The 19,050-nt window shown below is 40.9% G+C and overlaps 3 protein-coding genes across 7 annotated transcripts in view; 2 read left to right on the top strand and 1 right to left on the bottom strand.

Moving 5' to 3' along the window:
• col4a6 (collagen, type IV, alpha 6) overlaps positions 1-922 on the top strand; it is a 143,315-nt gene extending 142,393 nt beyond the window's left edge. For all 4 annotated transcript variants that reach the window (XM_080298513.1, XM_026162553.2, XM_080298515.1 and 1 more), the window contains one exon: positions 86-922. In XM_080298513.1, the coding sequence (XP_080154639.1) occupies positions 86-346 (261 nt within the window). In that variant the 3' untranslated portion in view covers positions 347-922. The remainder of the gene's footprint in view (positions 1-85) is intronic.
• A 2,686-nt stretch (positions 923-3,608) lies between these two features.
• On the top strand, positions 3,609-11,323 carry ankrd46b (ankyrin repeat domain 46b). Its single transcript, XM_026162549.2, has 4 exons — positions 3,609-3,744; positions 7,833-8,175; positions 9,942-10,100; positions 10,425-11,323. The coding sequence occupies exons 2-4, from the start codon at positions 7,865-7,867 to the stop codon at positions 10,639-10,641; spliced, it is 687 nt and encodes a 228-aa protein (XP_026018334.1). The 5' UTR covers positions 3,609-3,744; positions 7,833-7,864; the 3' UTR covers positions 10,642-11,323.
• Positions 11,324-15,231: 3,908 nt separating this feature from the next.
• LOC113019056 (neural cell adhesion molecule L1.1-like) lies at positions 15,232-18,752 on the bottom strand. 2 transcript variants are annotated; one of them, XM_026162542.2, is made up of 2 exons: positions 17,921-18,752; positions 15,232-15,691 (listed from the first exon to the last, which is right to left on the bottom strand). In XM_026162542.2, exons 1-2 carry the CDS (start codon positions 18,611-18,613, stop codon positions 15,428-15,430), a joined length of 957 nt encoding a protein of 318 aa, XP_026018327.2. In that variant the 5' UTR covers positions 18,614-18,752; the 3' UTR covers positions 15,232-15,427. The 2 variants fall into 2 exon arrangements, with proteins under 2 accessions (XP_026018327.2, XP_026018328.1); XM_026162543.2 differs by lacking the exon at positions 15,232-15,691 and adding an exon at positions 17,190-17,354.
• Between the last annotated feature and the right edge of the window lie 298 nt (positions 18,753-19,050).

Below are 19,050 nucleotides of genomic sequence, written 5' to 3' on the forward strand. Positions count from 1 at the left end.
TATTTCTCCCCATGGTTCTGCATACTGCCAAATTGTCTTCAGAGATGTCATATTTTAAAAAAATGTCCTTTCATTTCTGACACAGCACACAGCAGCTGGTGCAGAGGGCGGCGGTCAGTCCTTGGTGTCTCCTGGTTCCTGTCTGGAGGACTTCCGGGCGACTCCGTTCATCGAGTGCAACGGCGCCAGGGGCACCTGCCACTACTTTGCCAATAAATACAGCTTCTGGCTGACAACCGTGGATCCAGAAAATGAGTTTACCTTCTCGCCAGCCAAGGAGACGCTGAAGGGAGGCCAGGAGCGCTCCAGAGTCAGCCGCTGCCAAGTGTGCAGCAAGATCTTGTAGTAGGCAAAGGTGAAAGATGGAGGAGTGAGGCGGGGAAACATCAGGAGGGGATTCACTAACATTTCAAGAATTTATGATGGAGGATGAGATGGATTTAAAAAAGAACACGTGACTGACTGAATGGACCTTTCTCCTGTGCTGTGATGGTTTCAGAATCGAGTCGAGCAACATCGGCCCCATTTTGAGAGTTTTTTAATCCCCTGTAGGAATGAACGGCTTTTAAAAAAAGAAGAAGAAGCTGGAGGTAGGAGGAGGAAAGAGAAGAGTCCCAGTGTGAGCGATCTTCTCGAGATTATCACTGATAATGGTGCTATTCTTTATGTATGTGTTTATTACGTGTCAGCTTTCTTGTGACAGATGTCAGCGAGAATCATTCTCGGCTACCTCGGAGAGTGCCCCCACCCCCATTTAGCAAACAACTGCCCCGCACACACGTTAAGCACCCAATTTAAAGGTTATCAGCTCAGGAAGTTGGTCGTTATTGGTTCTTGTCGCTCCCATAGATACTGACAGCAGGCAGAAAGTCTCTACACCAACTCTGACGTCTGACTGTCATATCTATGGGACAGACAAGCCTACAAATGCTTTTCAATGGGCTGATCACGTTCGAAGTGGGTACATAAGAGCTTAATGTGAGATGAGAGTAAAATTACAGATTGCTGGTTGATTTTAAGGTTTTAAAGCGAGTTTGCATTATCTTATTGGGCTGATCTGAGCAAAGCAGATATAAAGCTTCACTGAAATCCCATCTTTGGGAAGATGAAACCTGTTTTCTTCATAAACTTTTTATTCTACGGCAGTTTAGCATCACGAAGGTGCCCACTGTAAACACACTGGGAATTTTTTCATGTGTTGCATCAATACCTGCAGTATATTTGATGTCGGCCACTTCATTATTGGTTTGAAAATCAACTTGCCAAGACATGTGACTTGCTTGAGGTAAAAATGGCGTTGAAGCTATCCTTTGTTTTTAAGTTTTTGTGATATTTGGATTATTTTTTGGTGCCTTACAATCGGACGTGTGAATTAAAGGAGTTTTAGCTTCATGTAAAGATTTTTAAAATCTGTGGAAAACTATAACTCATTAGCAAATTATTTTTTGCATAAACAAAAAAAGACTAGAAGTATTTTTTTTATTGGACTCCAACAAAAAAACATAAACAAAGCAAGTTTCATGTCTTTAAGTGCTGGTTTTCATATAGAAGGTGAGAAGCATCATCTGTTTTGGGGAACAGAAGGAACTTAGAAACAATCTAAAGTATTCCTAAACATGTCAAAGTCCCAGCGTAAGCTTCACGTAAGCCTGTGTACATTTCACAGTGGGACTCTCAGGTTGCTGCTACGTTACCGTTAGTATGACTTTAAAGGTCAAGTCAGATTTTTCTGTGCAACAGCTGAAATGACAATAGAGAGCTGTTGTTATTGCACTGATGTGGACACAGATGGTTCAGAACATCAAAGGGGCATACATATCTCCACCTCCACTCTCACAGGTTTTCTCTATGCTGCGACCAAACAAGTATTTCTTTTGATTATATCACACTTTTTAAGGCTGCCATTCGCTTGCATTTTGCAAAAAGACACAAAACACACGCTCTCTGATAGATGAATTATTGCTGTACATAGTGCTTACTGTATTTTTCAGCAAATCATGTTAGCGCAAAGGTCTATGATGTTGTTACTCGGTTCTTTTCTTTTGTTTTTGTGTCCTCGGACAGGTAAGAAGATGGCAAAAGGACAATTCTGTGCCTTTAAATATAGATTTTGCAAAAACAAATACAAAAAACACACAAAAAATTTGAAATTGTATCTGTTTTTGCATTAAATTTGGTTTTCCTCTGAGTCAAACAGGTTCATCTGTGCTTGGACAGTGGAAGCTACAGCATGACTTGTAACCACTACGACCTCTAGCACGTCTCTCTCTGCTGGTAGCCCTGACTTTAACGCTGTGCCACATAGTACATTTGTGTCTGTATTGTTTTTTTTGTAATCTAGATTTGTAATTATTGAGTCGTGACACTAGCCCCTGGTTTTATTTACTGAGAAGTGAGGGAATGGGAAGGTAATGATGTGTACATTAAATTTTATGGAAAGGAAAACATGCCTGTGTTTTTATATGGGAGATATATTCACCGCTGATGATTTAGGATGCTAACAGCACACTTTATTGCCAGTTTGGACTTCACCGCTCGTTCAGAGCCAAATGGAGAAACATGCTTTAAGATCCCTGAGTGACAGAAAAGAAATGCAGTTTTCCTCAAAGAGGATCCATAACAAATCAAAAGTGGCAACGTAACATGTCTGTTCCTGTAACGTGTGTTTCTGTGCTCACACACTTTGAAATAAAGTCTCAAAACTACTTAACAAATGCATGTTTTTTTGTTTTTAGCTCAATGTGAGGAAGTGAAGTGAATTTAAATATAAAATCTGTAAAACCAAATGTTGCTGCCAGTGGTACTGGTTCATTTCACAAAGTGGATGTAATAGAGAAATAGAAGATACAGCCAGACGGTTGAAACATGAGCACATTTGGGTGTTCTGATAGGACAACGACTCCAAACACACATCAAAACTGTTTTTAGAATAGATAAAGCAGGCTGACATTTACAGAAGGGATAGGCCTTTCCAATGGCTCCATGGTCCATCTCAGAAAACCAACAACCTTTAATTAACTCTGCCATGCTGCCAAGAACAGTGGCCAATCCAGCTGGAAGTATGCGGTTGTTTATGTTGTTTACCAAAAGCATCTTAGCAAAGGACATTAACCCAAAGCTTAGTGGAGGAATTTACTTTTGACCATGTGTGGATTAGAGAAAATCCAAATTAAAATTAAACTTGTGCATCTGAATACCTTTTTTTTTAGTCATTACAGATGTGTGCTCTAATCAATCACTACACCCTGGAAAGAAAACAGTTCAAAGAATTTATTAAAAGGCCAAAGTTACCATGCCATGTGACCATGATGATGTAAGATGCGCGAAAGTGATTAAATAAAAATAATTAAGAACAACTATTACAAAAAGGAAAAGGCCAAAACAATATCAGAAATGAAAATTGCAGAAGAGATAGATCACAAATTCTGTTTCTGCCTCTTAGTTTTTATTCACATTAATAATTTTTATATGTTTCTATTTAAAATTGGAATAATAAAACATAGATAGATAGATAGATAGATAGATAGATAGATAGATAGATAGATAGATAGATAGATAGATAGATAGATAGATAGATAGATAGATAGATAGAACCTTCGCTCCAGTCCAGTAGGTGGCGGTAGTTCACCTTTTCAAAAGAAGAAGAAGAAGCGGAACTCGTAGCACAACAACAACATTGTTAGCAGCATTAGCTCGCAAAAAAGCGAGGAGACTTTTTTCTTCTTATTTGGGTCCCATTAACAGGTGAGTGTAATAACCGAGGGCCGTCAGAGAGTGTGAATGTGCAGTCTGTTGCCCTGTGTGCTTGTACGGTCGGAGAATCGCACATTTGTGAGCCGTTTCAGCTATGTGCACAACGTTAGCTCTCAGGCTAACGCTAGCTCCTAACGTTTTATTTAGTGGTTGTGTGCAGAAGTCACTGCATGCAAAGAGTTCTCGTACAGGATGGAGATTAAGGTGTGATGATGAGGATGCAGCGCTGTTGGATTTGTCCTCCTTGGTGAAATAGTTAGTCGACAGCCAGAAAAAATGACTACACATTCATGAAAGCTGATTTCTCGAGAGCTTTTTGTATTCTGCTCGTTGTATCCTGTTAATTACAACGTATACTTAGATACAGGCGTCATTGATACTTGTGGTAACGAGCGGTGTGCACGGATGGGTCCAAATACTCAGAAGGTTAGACGTCAAGATGTTTTGTGTGTCAGGTTTCTTTACTAAAACTCATATTTCTTGAACCACAGAGGCCTAGAGATACACGCAAGATTTACCACGGTTACACCAGTTGTCTTTTTTTAAGATCTGAGGAGGTTTATTGCATACTGACTTGTCTCGTTATTAAGGGTTCAACCTTCAAATGGTTGGTGACCTCCACAGTCAACATATCCCAGTTCAACAAGCATCTTTGGGATGTGGTCGAGCGACAGATTCTCATTATGAATATGCAGCTGACAAATCTGGACTGACACTCAAAGCCATTATACAACACGCCTCATTCATGCAAGCACTTGCTCTATGCTTTGAAATGCTTTCTATCAAACATTCACACACATTCATACTCAAATGGATGCATCGAAGAACAGCTTGGTATCTTGCCCAAGGATACACGCAGACTGGCCAACCTTCCAGTCAGTAGATGATCTAGTCTACTGCCTGAGCAACAGCCACCCCATACAGTGTGATGGGGTTAGGGGTGCTGATCATGCAAATGTGGACCAGAATGGTTCCAGCATCTTGTTAAATCTGTGCCTTTTCTAAGCAGCATTTGTATTTTTCTATTCTTTAACTTACTGCTCTGACTGAGGTCGAGCCCGTTGTCCAAACAATTGTGTTTGACCTGGGCTAAAAGTCGATGTTTGAATCAACTGTTATTACTGTTGACAGAGGCCAAGTGGAGATAATCTTGCATAAGAGCACAAAGGAATTTATGCTTTGATGGCAGAGTGATAAAGTCACAGCTGTGCAGTCACAGCAAACATCAGGTATAAATAAACAGTGCTGAGTAACAATAAGTGACCATAGGTGTGTGAAGTTGAAATAGTGTGTGTGAGGTCAGCATACAGGCAGAGTAGAGCCAGTGTGACTCATTCAGGAGGATGGATTTAAAAAAGAAAAGCAAACACCCACAGTGGTGGGGACCATGATTTGATCTGTTAATACCTGGTTAAAGCATGTGTCTGTAGCTGTAATGCTTAAAAGTATAAAAAGTAAATTAAAAAGTTGGAAGTGAACAGCAACAAGATCCACTGTTTGATTTCTCACCGATTTTTACACTGGCTGCCATCAGAACTACTTTAACTCTACTTAACATAGAGTCAGCAAGGTGTTAAAAATGTTCAGTTGGTGAGCCAGTGTGAGTTGTAGCCTCAGGAGTTGCATCCAATCTGGTCTTCTGCTGCTGTAGCCCATCTGCTTCAAAGGATGATGCTCTTTTGTCTGCCTGTCAAGAATTAGTCGACTCTGCTCATTCAAAAAGGAAAAAAAAGAAGGTAGTCCACTCCATGTTTTGGGAATAACTTGTCCATTCCAGTCTAGTTAATTGGACGAATAATACTCAACTTCGGGTTTTCAGTTAATCCATGAAGGGTGAACAAGCAAAGAAGTCAGAAGTAGAGCAGGGCGATATGGCCAAAAATATTTATCACGATATACATTTGAAAATTTGCGATAACGATATAACTGACGATATAATTGACACTAGACAAAATACTTTACAACTCCACAACTTTATTAGTGCAAAAAACCCCATCAATGTATTTTCGCTTAAACAAGCAGCTGTTTTTTATGTGCATTAAAGTTATATAAAAATTTTACAGTGCAAATGCAAATTCCTTGCTGACAGTTTAACCAAAAGGCATTTCCAGTGGAAATTGGCCAACATATCCTGAGCATAACAATGTATAATATCCACAAAACTTAAAAAAGGTTATACACACACAATACGGTAATATTATGTTGAAGCACAGTACGTATCACTCCGCGAGGCTCCTGCCTACGATAGCCGTAATGCTCCGACAATCCATCAAGCTGTGTGGGTTCGTAGCTTAGCAAAGTCGCACTAAAACATTTGACAGATTTTCGAGCGCCGTGTACATAAAATCATTTCGAGGTCAGTAAACACAACCAGAGTTCATACATAAGGCACACAGGATTATAAGGGGCACTGTCGATTTTCAGAAAAATCAAAGGATTTATTTTAAGTGTGCCGTATTTTCCAAAAAACACGGTAATAACGACGGCCCGCTAGCATGCTCTACCAAAAATAGTGCTTTGTTGTGTATCTGACGGACGAAAGCTAAACCAGTTCCACACCAGTGAAGTTGCATTTTTACAAACCAATTCTGGTTCATCTGTTTCATTCAACGATCCGCTTTCGCTCTTCTCATTCTGCGTCGCCGCCATGTGCGTATGTAAACAAACTCACTGCGCATTTTACCCATATTCTATGGCGATATTTCATTTTCTTATCGTTGCCCAAAATTACACCGGTATTACCGTGAACAGTATGATACAGCCCAGCCCTAGTCAGAAGTTCAACAACAGAAACGATGCAAAGCCAAATCAACTAGATCATCTAGCTAGTGTACTTACGGTGCTGGAGCAGTGTTGATCGGTCCAACGTGAGATTCACTACATGTGGACTTAGTATGACCTGAGGTCCCAAAATCACCACTTCTTGCTGCTACTTTTTCCAGCCCCCCAGAAAACACACAGTGCCTGGTAGACCCCATGAGAAAGGCTTTAATCTGCACTCCTACTGCGCCAAGTCAGAGTGATCTTACTGGCTGACTGTACAAATGAAAACACACAGAAATTCATTACAAAAACCACATTCAAAATAACTAATCTGGCACTCGCAGCAAGGTGTACCTAACGAAGTGGCCAGTGAGTGTAAATAGTTGTCAGACACAGACTTTGACTTGAAATTTAAATAAGTACCCCATAAATACTGCTGGTGTTATACTCCTTGACTTCAATATATCTTAATTTATTTGAATAATTTTTTTTTTTTAAAAAGAGGAAAATACACAAATTTGTAATTTTCTGACGACACTGTTGTTGCTGTTTTCTTTTTTTTAAAAAACTTCCAGTAAAAACTATGCAGAATAAAACCTTTCATAATTAAAGAAAAAAAAGAAAAAACTTATGAGCTATGTGATTCTTTGCCACTAGGTGGCAGTACTCGCTGTCTGAAAGTGAGAGAGGGGAAAGAGCTAATGTAAGAAAGGAGAAATGAGAAATCACTCAGCAAGTCTCGAGTGCAGGTTTCAGAGATGGTGAAGAGAAAGCAGGAGAGGAGGATTCATCAAAAAGTGTGGTGAAAGATGCAAACACAGAAAACAGGGAGTTTAAATGTGTTTGATAAATGTGCCTTAAGAGTTGGGAGATGGACTCAACCTCATTGATCCCTGACGCTTAATTTCAAAAGGCCAGCCGAGTAATCAGGTTCACTTTAAATAACTGTCATGCCAGTTAGACGAGAGAAAGATGAGGTGCAGTGACTTTAACTCTCAGATGAGGCAAGAAGAAAAAAGATGATTTGGATTGTGATGGAAATCCGAGGAGAGGGAGCAGTATTTCCAGTCTGAAACTTGACTTCTTTTCTTTAAAAAAGCAGAGAAATCAGAGAAAGTGAGGAAACAGGTTTAAGAACTGAGCCTCTTTCAACACTTGCTGCTCAATTTACACCACCCTTCTTTCTAACAGGGGAGACAGATGCAGGTAGGTGGAGTGGAGTGGGGTGGGAGTGCTTCCAGAGGGAGCTCAGCATGCATCTTAGTTCAGCATTTAGAAAACATCTCCACATTTTGCCACTTTGTTCACCGTCTCAGGTACGCTGGAATTTTCGGACACCCACTCGAACATGTCCTATGTCTTCATCAACGACTCGTCGCAGACCAGCGTGCCTCTGCTGCAGTCGTGCATCGATGGAGACCTACCCTTCGCCAAGAGGCTGCTAGAGACCGGATGCGACCCCAACATCCGTGACAACCGGGGCCGCACCGGCCTCCACCTAGCCGCCGCCAGAGGGAACGTGGAAATATGCCGCCTCTTGCACAAGTTCGGGGCCGATCTGCTGGCGACGGATTATCAGGGGAATACGGCGCTGCACCTGTGCGGCCACGTGGATACGATACAGTTCCTGGTGTCCAACGGGCTGAAGATCGACATCTGGTAAGAATTCAGAGTTCAGGTGATAACAGTGAGCTGTTTCCACCCTGAGCAACTTAATGTTCTCTCATTTTAACTCCACTTTTAATTTCATGTATATCAACTATTCAGAATCATGTAGTCATGCATGATTCATGTTGATATGGTAGAAGCTAAAGCCATGTGGTGTACTGAGACTGTTTGGGTTGTAATACCCTCTCTAAACAACTTAAATCTGCCCTTTAGAGATTTCTGAATGAATGAAAAAAGCACTAAACTCAAATTAAACTGCAATGAGCAAAGCTGCTCTAGAGATGATCTGAATCCACAAAGAACTGACAACAGAAAAGAAGCAAAAAGAAACAAATTTAAAATTGAGCAGACAGCAATACTCTGAATCTTCAGTCGGAGGTTGGTGTTAATTCTGTCAGAGTATTCATTTAATGTTATTTGGGTTGTTTTTTCTTTGTAACTGCTTATTGAGCATCTTAAATATATAAAGTTAGTTGGGGAATTTGAATCAAAGTATCGTAAATTTCATGAATGAAAGAAATATAACTAAAAGATAAGTCTTTTCTATGTAACTGCTGCTAAAATCCCACTGGTGGAATTCACCTTTCACCTCTCAGCAGAGCAAATCGAATGACTTCCTGTCCCCTCGGGGGGAGTGCACTGTTGCTCCCCTCAGAGGAGACGAGAGGAGTATTTGGTTCTGTTTGTTTGCAGTTTTCAAACTATTGTGTTCAAATCGTGTGTGATGGTAAACACCAATAAGAGTTCGAGCTGATTTCATTTTGAGGGAAAATCGGGTCAAGGTTGCACCAGATGTGAAAATTGTTAAAACCTTTAGATCACGCACATTTTTCTTTTGTATGGATCGTCTTCAACCTTCACAACCATTTACTATCATCTTGGGCACCATGAGTAGCATTTCACCTTTACCAACTTTTGGGTTATCAAGTAAGTTGTGAACAAACTAAAGCTGAATATCTGATGTTTCTCTGGGAGACTTTAAAGCTCTGATAAATAATCCTGTAACTGAAGAGTGCAATAAACCAGACTTTGTGTTTTTGCTGGTACTGTGATATCGCTCCCCAGCAGACACAAAAATGATCACGTGAGCATGAACACAACAGGAAGTCTCTGAACTCTTCATGCATGTAAATCTAAACCAGTGTCTGAAAGTGTCAGACATAGTACACATTTTGCTGTGTGTGTTCAAATGCTTACAAGATGAATGGATACGGATAAGCTAACAGATCTCAGTCACCCCATGGCAAACACAAGAGATGACCTCATGCTGCTGCTGTACTGATTACCCTCTTTTTAGACTGTTAGACTTGTCTGAAAGATGCCCCTGATGAAGCTGCTGAAATATGACACAAACACTTAGATACATTCTGGTTTTTCAGGGAATATTTGGGAGTTGTGAAATTGTTTTAATTCACTAAATGAGGTCATCACTTACTGCTATGAGTTGATGTTACGTAAATCACCCATACCCACGACAAAGCCAGTACCAAGGCCACCTGACTCATTGTTTGCTGGGATTACTAAAAAGGATTCAGTGCTTTCAGTTTTCAGCCGAACTTAACTAAAACATTAGCTTTTAATTCTACTGTGCAGACTAATCATATTGTTTTTATCTGCAGGCTACATGTGTGACTGTAGTTATGTATGCACAGTTGTGGAACAGCATATTCACATCATGGAGGTTTCCTGGTTCAAGTTAATACAAAACTCGTGTGTTGGATAAAAGAAATAATAGATTTCTTTTGTTCTTACTGCAGTAACCACAACGGATCGACTCCTCTGGTGCTGGCGAAGAGACGCGGAGTCAACAAGGATGCTATTCGTCTGCTGGAGGGGCTGGAGGAGCAGGAGGTGAAAGGCTTCAACAGAGGAGCCCACTCCAAACTGGAGACCATGCAGATGGCTGACAGTGAGAGGTGAGCAGAGCTGGAAGGAGAGAGGGTGGAGAGCCAATCGGGACAGATCATGCAGCCAAAGCATGATCTGTCCTGATTGGCTCTCTCCTGCAAAGCAGGTAGAGTTTCAAGCAAGACTTCACACAGCTTTAAGAGCAATAATACTGACCCAGAGAACTGTTCTGTGCCTGCTTTAAATTAGACTTAAAATGAGATTCTGGAAGGGTCTATCTTCATTTTAGCTCCTACACTGATTGTGGGTTTTCTTAGCTTTACCACAGAAAAAAGGAACAAGAACAGAGTTACATGTGAGCGATAACAAACTTCTGTGTGTGTGTGTCTCAGTGCGATGGAGAGCCACTCCTTACTGAACCCGAACCTGCAGAGCACCGAGGGCGTCCTGTCCAGCTTCAGGACCACCTGGCAGGAGTTTGTGGAGGACCTGGGCTTTTGGAGGGTCCTGCTGTTGCTGGTGGTCATTGCCCTCCTCTCCCTGGGCATCGCCTACTACGTCAGTGGGGTCCTGCCTTTCTCCACCAGCCAGCTGGAGCTGGTGCACTGAGTAAAGGCTGGGAAGAAGGGTGCGGAAGAGGCAGTAAAATAAATGAATGAAGGTCTGCGTTCAGCTTTGTGTATAGAACAAAAACCCAGAGTTTTGTTTCTTTGTTGCCCACATTTGATCCTTTTTTATTGTGGTCTTAACAACATCATATGATACTGTTAGTAAAGCGACGCAATTTAAAAAATATTATAAATATTTTTAGGTGATTAACGAGAGAGGGCAGTGACTCAGAGACTTCATGTGTGGCCTAACACCTCGACTCATTGATAGACTCATTTCCTCTTCCTCACACTTGTCATGTCATCCCTGTTTGCTCTGTTACAAGCTGTATATTGCTGATGTTTTGTATCTTTTCATTGTTTTCTCTCACTTGTTATTTATTCAAATGTCTTTGGTGTGAATTTTTCCCTCGCTGTCTTTCTTTCACACAAATACCTGCAGCCTTTCTGACGGGAAACAGTTTTGTCAGGATAACAGAGCCGACTGCAGAGAAACACCTGGGCTGAGTTTAGATGAAGCTTCAGGTTTAACTGGGATTATGGCAGCAGATTAATGCTTCTTACTTTGTTGTATATTAATTGTATGTTAATGTGCTTTTGTTAAAGGTTTTCAGTGTTTATTCCATCAAACATTTGAAGTCATTTAATGTGCAAAATGAATAAAATCATGACTGTAATCTGCATCAGGTTAGAGCATCACTTTGTTACCAACTCAAAACTTTATTGGCACACAGCAGCTAACCTGAGCTTTTTACAAAGCGCAAAGAAAACAGGAAAGACTGCAAATCTGTAGAAACAGGCAGGATTAGTACTCGCTGTAAATGAATATACATACAGAACTTGCTCTCACCAATGGGGGAAAACCTTCAGCTGTTACTGATCTTTGATGATTCAGCATTTTAATGATCTGGGTGACAGTAAGAAAGATGTTACAAAGAAAAACAAACACTTGAGATTCTTGTTTGTACCGTAAATTGTTGGAAGACCGCAAATCAAGCCTTACTGGAAGCTTTTTCAGGTATAAGCCGTACTTTCATTCAGTGATTGTACACATTGAGTGTACAGTCATTTGTACCCACCTTTTTGCTCACACTCATTTGCAAATGTTCAGTTACCCCGTACCCACTGCTGTTGAAGAGCTTTGAGACACACAGAACAATAACAGTTTCACTGAGGAAGAAAGATGGACAATGTCACACTCTCACCCATGGCTGTTTATTGTCCTGTTTTTTAGTGACATATAGACCCTCCCCTGGATGTGCCCTGTTAGAAAAGAGAATATCCTGTCAAATTAAGGCTAAGACTGTGATGTGTTTGACTTCAACTAATATCAGTACATAAATGTGTCACCGCTTTTTTCCGTTACATAATGTGGTAAAGTGCTGTAGGCTACATGTTTGGTAAAAATGATTTAAAGGGAAGTAGTTTTGTTTTGACATTCTGGTTTTAGTTTGAGTGTGAATATAGCACACAGCCCTGCAAGTTCAAATTTTATTCACCATATGCAGTGGCAGGTTGCCCTGCAGTGGAATGAACCCGACCTTACACACACAACACAGACATCACATGGGGATACAAGTCAGAGAACGGTTGCATTACAGAAAAACCACTGAAATGTATACTGCAATGGGAAAGTACAAGAGGAACAAAAGAGACCTCTACTCATGCTGGGCTATAGGAGGACAGCATGAGAACAGGAAACAAAAAAACTCCTCTGCACAGAAAGCACATAAATGTCCACAGTACAACATTATAGAGCACGTGACCAGCAACAGGGGTGGGTAGGGGATGAGGAGTAATCCCAGGCAACACACTGCGCCGACTCTCCAGCACAGGCCCAGACCCGCCCGTGTTCCCCAGGAGGCAACAAACATCGAAGGCGTTGGAAGGGGAGGGGGATGAGTGAGTGCTTATCAGTGTAAGTGTATGTCTGTGCGTGTCCATAGTTCAGCTGAGACAGTGTCCTTCGCCCTGCCAGGCTAAGGAAACAGTCTTCCAGCCAACCCAGGTGGCCTTGCAAATATGACATCCATTATTAATTGAAGTCATGTTTAGTCCACATAACGGTTTCAGTGAACCATGCACTGCCCAAACACATTCAGACTTGCTAAACCAAAACAAGGCAAAGCTTCAGATAAACCTGCATAAGGTTACTCTACATTTATACTTTGCTCTTTGAATGCTTTGCCTTGCAGTGTCACACCTAAGAGGATATTCAGTTTTAATAAGCTTCACCAGGCCTTTGCATGTAAGTCGTCATCATGTTCAGTCATCTGATGAGAAAAATCAGCCATGGCATATTGTCAGACTCATGGTAACAGCCCTCGTACGGCCCACTTTGATCTCAAGGGTGCAGAACCAGAAAAACTCCCCTTTGTGTCAGTGTGAACAGTATGACTCATGCAGTTTTACTGCATGATGTAGAAATACTGCCGCAGTGATGTACAAAGATGTGCTCACTAGTATAAAAACAAAAGGTTATGGTAGTGATTAAATTTCAAGAAAGTAACTCACGTTATTTCACAAAAAAAGTCTTTTTATTTTAATCAGAATATATAACAAAAACAAAATCCCCCACAAAAAAAATTACATTTTCTATGTTTTAAGTGTTATTGTTTATCTATTACTTAATTGTTTTAGTGTAGTATGAATGGCAGTGGGGGATTCTTTTATGCAAACTGTAAAAGAGAAAATACACTATCAATTCAGAATCTCATGTCCAACATCACATATTCCAAGGTTGTCCAGTGGGCCAGATTAGAGTCTCTGCTGGGCCGATTGTGGCCCTCCGGCCATAGGTTTGACACTCCTGCCCTAGAACATGCTGTCCAAACATCTTTCTTTTTTCGCTGTCTTACAGCTGCTAACATTTCAGATTAGGTAAAATTACAGTTGATGACATAATAATGTTGAACTGTCTTAGCAGTTCGTTCAGTGAAACTATGAAATCAGCTCCGCCTGAGAGTCAGGCATCATCCATGCATACATACACTACCACTGTTACAGTATCACGCTATGATATACCGCGCTATATTGTAACATACATACAATTCTATTCTGATGTTGTGTTCTCGTGTTCTACACTGTTCTATGACATTATATTCACGAGACCCCTGGTGGGCTGTGAAGGAACTGCAGTGTCAAATAAACTATTCTAAGTACTTAAGGAAAAAGAAGCTGCTGATTGTTATTTAACAGAATTTGAACTTTGCGCGATTTCTAAATGTCTAAATGAATTTAAAAAAAATAAAATTTTGATCAAAAAGTCAAAAATTAATAACACCGTGATTCTGAAGTGAAGGGGGCAGTATCATTCGGCGTGAGATAAAAACGTCCGAACGCGTAAAGATCGCTCTCCATTTAATAACCGAAATCATATTTTGATCAACAGTTTATTAGTATACAACAGAGAGCTGCAACAGTTATGAAAAATCACGTATTCCGCATAAACCTGTCGTTTTTACCATCGAAAAAAACGATTTACTGTTGATTTATTGACATAAAAATTGGGTCTAGACTCTCGTGTTTGAGCAATAATTGGCCATCATTAATAATCAGAGCCAGGAGGCCGAGCCTAATACTACAGCGCTGCACACAGGCCTGTGCAAATCGTTTGGCTCAACCTGAGGCCCTTTAGGCCACTAAATCCAATGTGGCCGCTCATCTGATCGTTTTAAACCTGTTTTAAGTCGTTTTTGGTACATTCAAAGTGGAAGTGTAGGCTTTAGGTTTTTAATGTGTATATCGCACATGTGTAGCATTCATTTCATTCTTTAAGGAAATTCGTTTAGTGAATGACAGACAGAAAACTTTTTTTATTTTCCAAAGAGAGAAAAAAGACAGATTTAAATAGCTCTACATACTATTATCATGCTGACTTTCCGATCAAGTCAGTGATGAAATAGGACATAATGTTATCAATGTAGTCTTTTCTGTGTGTTGATAATACCACACATAACGATCATACCGCGTTTTGTCAGTTTTCAACCAGTGAATCATTAATTTGACCTTAAACACTTTGGTGGATGTGAGCAATCATTACATCATTTAATCCGAATTCTGTCGGAAAATACAAAGAGAAAAAATATGCAGTGATTTGTGTTAAATAGTAATAAATAAATAAATGCTGATGTAAAAATTACCGAACAATTTGTCTTCTTTGTATCCGCCTCAGAAAATGTTTGTGTGGAGAGCGAGAGGGTTTGCTTCATTAGATTCTGAGAGGTGTGGACTAATTTCTGCTTCTTATTTAACAAAAAATAAATGTAAACATACGTTTAAAAATATTAAAATGAATCCAAGAAGCACTGTGGCCTAAAAATGTATTCATGTGTATTGTTTAATGGCAGAATCACGCGTTTGACGTTTATAAAATGGATTCTAATAAAGAAGGTGAGCCTGGCTTTACATAATTTATTTTCATTTGTCAAACCACGTGTTTCCGTCTGGAAGGAGGAACTCTTAATCTAAGCCGAGGCCTGATGGAGCAGGCGAACCACGAAGTGTCCGTGAAAAACTTCACCGTGAACGCACTCAGGCCTGTGAGGCCTGAAGGCACTGAAGGTGACCGTGTGTCACCTCACTCAGGCAGTGGTGTAAGCGCACTGTTTATTTAATCACACACAGCTGAAGCAAGATATTAGAAAAATAAGAGAAAAGTAAATTAAGACAGGAAACAAAAGCTTTGATCGGTGTAAAATGCATAATAATAGTTATAAGCTGCACACATTAATAAGCTGAAGCGCATTAATAAGTTAAAGGTTGCCAGGTATTGATCCTAAAAGTCTTCAGACGTCTGCCTGGGACGTATTTGATGGATGGTGGCCATTCATCTGCAGAGGAGGGCGATGGCTCAGAGGCTCCGACGCCCCATTTACATCATGTCGTTCATCTCCGGGTCCAAAGCGTCGGAGAAGACGTGACAAGTACGTGGAGCAGTGAGATTTCATCAGCCATCCACACACAAGGCCGCAAACCAAAAAGACCACAGCTGTGATGCAGACAGCGACCAGAGTTCCCAGTCCGCTTACTTCTAAAGTCGTCTGTGTTGGCTGCAGAGGATACAAGAGCAGAAATGTGATCAGATTCATGGAACTTTACATGAAGCTGTTTCAGGTCTGACATATAGCCGTAATGATGTTATCTATTCAATCGGGGGGCACCACATTGCTCTTTATGTGGTGTCTTAATACTGAATCTCTTCCTGTGGCAGGCTAAATATGTGTCAGTAGTGATGTCATATGACATGTTGCAAAAATGGGTTGCATTTATGTTACTGGTATACATTTTTACATAATATAAAGTATCATATCGCATTATCTGTTATATAGCGACATGCATTTATGTTCATTAGCGCACAGAACTGTGAGACAAGCCGAGAAAAGTCTCAGAGTGTGGGGCTCCAATGATAAGGGCCTCACCAATCGCCAGCAAAGCGCAGTACATGTACATTAATGCAAATATGTATGACAACTGGAAACAACAAACTTGTTTTATTGATTGAGACAAATAAGACGCTCTGCAGTGTCATCAGAATATGAAAGCACGCGAAGAGGAAATACGAGCTGATTCAAGAGTAAACAAATGCGTCAAAGCCTCGATAGTTTCGCCTCACTTGACAGAACTGTGACTGATGTGGACAAGAAGACTGATGTGATGATGTGATTTACTTTTTCAACACTTTGATTTTGTTTTTTTACTCTTTACATATCAGCATAAATAGCAGTATTGTAAATTTCCCTGATATGATTTGGAGGTTGCATCCACACCTGAGCGAGCAGCTTCACCACCAGTTGGGCCTGCAATAAATTAAGAGACACTCAGCTACTGTGTGCAGATTTGAAAATGAATATGCACCTATAGGTAAGACTGATGGGATTGACCTCAGGACTGCTCCACCGTCCTGCACTCAAAGGATATATTAGTTTTAACTGAAGATTAGGTGCTCTGTGAGGCACGAAAATGCTGTTTAACAATATTTGACATGGTTTTAACATGTTTATAATGCCCGTCTTTCATTGAACAGGGTTGAAAATCAGTGTTTTTGTGTTTACTCGGAAAAACAAGGAGTTGTGGATGGACTGTGAAAATCAAAGACAGATGTAGTTCTATAAATAAAGGAACAGAAATTTTGTCTTCCTCTAATAATGTGGGTAACATGGTTGCACTGGTTTCTGACACACTCAGACTTGTAAGAAATATTACATTATGTTTGACTCATAGTGTCAGCATGGGACTCCATCCTTTCACTTCCTCTTCGTCTATCTCAGAACGTGTTGGTCTGTCTCACCCTGTTGCAGGCTGAATGTGTTTCACGAACAGTGTTCTGTCATTTAATATATGTTGAAATCAACATATATTAAATAACAGAAATAAGTAAATTGGTTTAACAATTATAAAATATGAGCAACAGCAGAATATTTTTTAAAGTATTTATAATTTTATTTGACTATTATCAAGAAGTTGGAACAGGATAAAAATCCCATTCTCAAGAGCAGTTTGATTTCAGTTTGTTTGTTGATCAAAATCTGATTATCTGCCCTCTTCAGTGCCTCCTCCCTCCTCCTCCTCTTTGCTGTTGCAGAGTTCTCCATAACCACTGCTGATGGATCTCAAATTTGTGTCTTCTCCACATTGTGATCGTTCCCCACCAACACTTGTGTGTACACGGTCTGAATTTATCAGGCATCAGATATCAGAGGATCCAAAAGGCTGCTGTAAAGAAGAACATGAACATGGTCCATGTCCAGCGAGGACAAGAAGACAGGACAGAAATGTTGGTCACTGCAGTTTGTAAGTTTTAACTGGATATCCCATTCACATCTGTCTGTGGCTAATAAAAAACTAAAACTGTATACTGCTGGATCCTTTTGGGACTGCCCCCAAATCTTACTTTGTCAAGCGAATAAGAGTTAAAATAAGTCAGCATCTCTGCCAAAAAAATAAATAAATAAATCCCTTCATGGAAAGATCTGTGGCTGACCACACAAGGGCCCACCAAGTCAGCACTGAAGACGTGGTCTGACCTCATCACTCCCAGTCTGGGTCAGAAAAGTAAGCTGCGCCTTTGAAATGAAGCGAAAGTCACTTGTGTTCAAGGCAGTAAGGCTTTGTATATAAAGCTATATCTAACCACTTCGCCGTGAAAGTGTGACCAGTAGAAATTAAAACCGAATGCGCAGCAGAAAGACGAACAAACAACACCAATCACGCTGTTTTGTAACTTTGGAGTCACGTGTAAAAATAAATAAAACACACACATTTAGAGTCAATGTACTCACCATCAGTGTAGGCTTTAGCGTGCTGGTCAGGGATTCAGGGACGATCTCTCGAACTCGCAGGCGCACAGCTGAGCTGTGTCGCTCCGTCTTGTCCACGTCACAGAAATAAACGCCTCGATCCCTCAGGTGAACTCGCTTTATGGTGAGGGACAGGTCTGCCCTTTGGTACCAGTCTGATGATATTGATACCCGGCTTTCAAAGCCATTCCCCTCAGTAACCTGGGGAGGATTCAGCTCCAGCACCACCTCTCCGTCTCGCCTCCACTGCGCAGACTTCACCCTCTGACCTGCTGTGATGGAGCGGCACGGCAGTGCAGCATCCTCACCCTCATCTGCAACAACTTCAGAGGGCAGGAATACTTGCAGATCAGTGAGCTCTAGCTTCCCTTTCTTCTTGCATGTAAAGTCATACATGCCCTGGTCATTTAAATCTACACTTGTCAGTTTTAAAAAATCGCTGCTTACAGTCACCCGGTCAGTGTAAGCTCGCCCCGGCTCCCAGTGACCATGAAGAGACGCCACCACCTGAATGCTGCCGTCCTTCAGGTGTAGATTCAGTGCCCCGTGTCCCTTCATGCACTCATCTGAGAGTACAAACTTAACATCATCCCCTACACTCGCCTGGATCAAGTCTCCAAAGACCTGGCTGATAAAAACTAGAAGAACAGCTGCAGAAAATGGTAACCGTATCATCCTGTCCGAGTGGTAGTGAAGGGACTTAAATCCAGCTCAACGCGTAAAGGGTCCTTTCGGAAGAGAAAACTCCTTCTAAGCAGGGTAGAGCAGGGCGGGCCAAGGTAGTAGAGAATAAAACTTTGCGAAGTTAATTATAATGTATTTGCTATAGAAACATAATATAAAGCAACCCTGGCCAGTAGCAAGAAGAATGAAATATAAAAAAGAAAAGAAAAATCCAGCGGCGAGCAGACAGCCTCCCCACACGTCCTCTTCCCTCCTTTCGTCGTTCTTTAGTTGCTGAACTAATGTAAAGGGGAACAGCAGCTGTCACTTTTCTTATAAATACCGACCGTATCTCATTGATCATCCGGGTCAACACTTACCCTGAGCAGACGTCTCAGCCATGCCCTGCTCTCCGCTTTATAACGGTGGTTAGCGTTTCGTCCCATCAA

This window comes from Astatotilapia calliptera, chromosome 3 (genome assembly GCF_964374335.1).
Source record: "Astatotilapia calliptera chromosome 3, fAstCal68.1, whole genome shotgun sequence".
In the NCBI taxonomy this organism is placed as follows: domain Eukaryota; kingdom Metazoa; phylum Chordata; class Actinopteri; order Cichliformes; family Cichlidae; genus Astatotilapia; species Astatotilapia calliptera.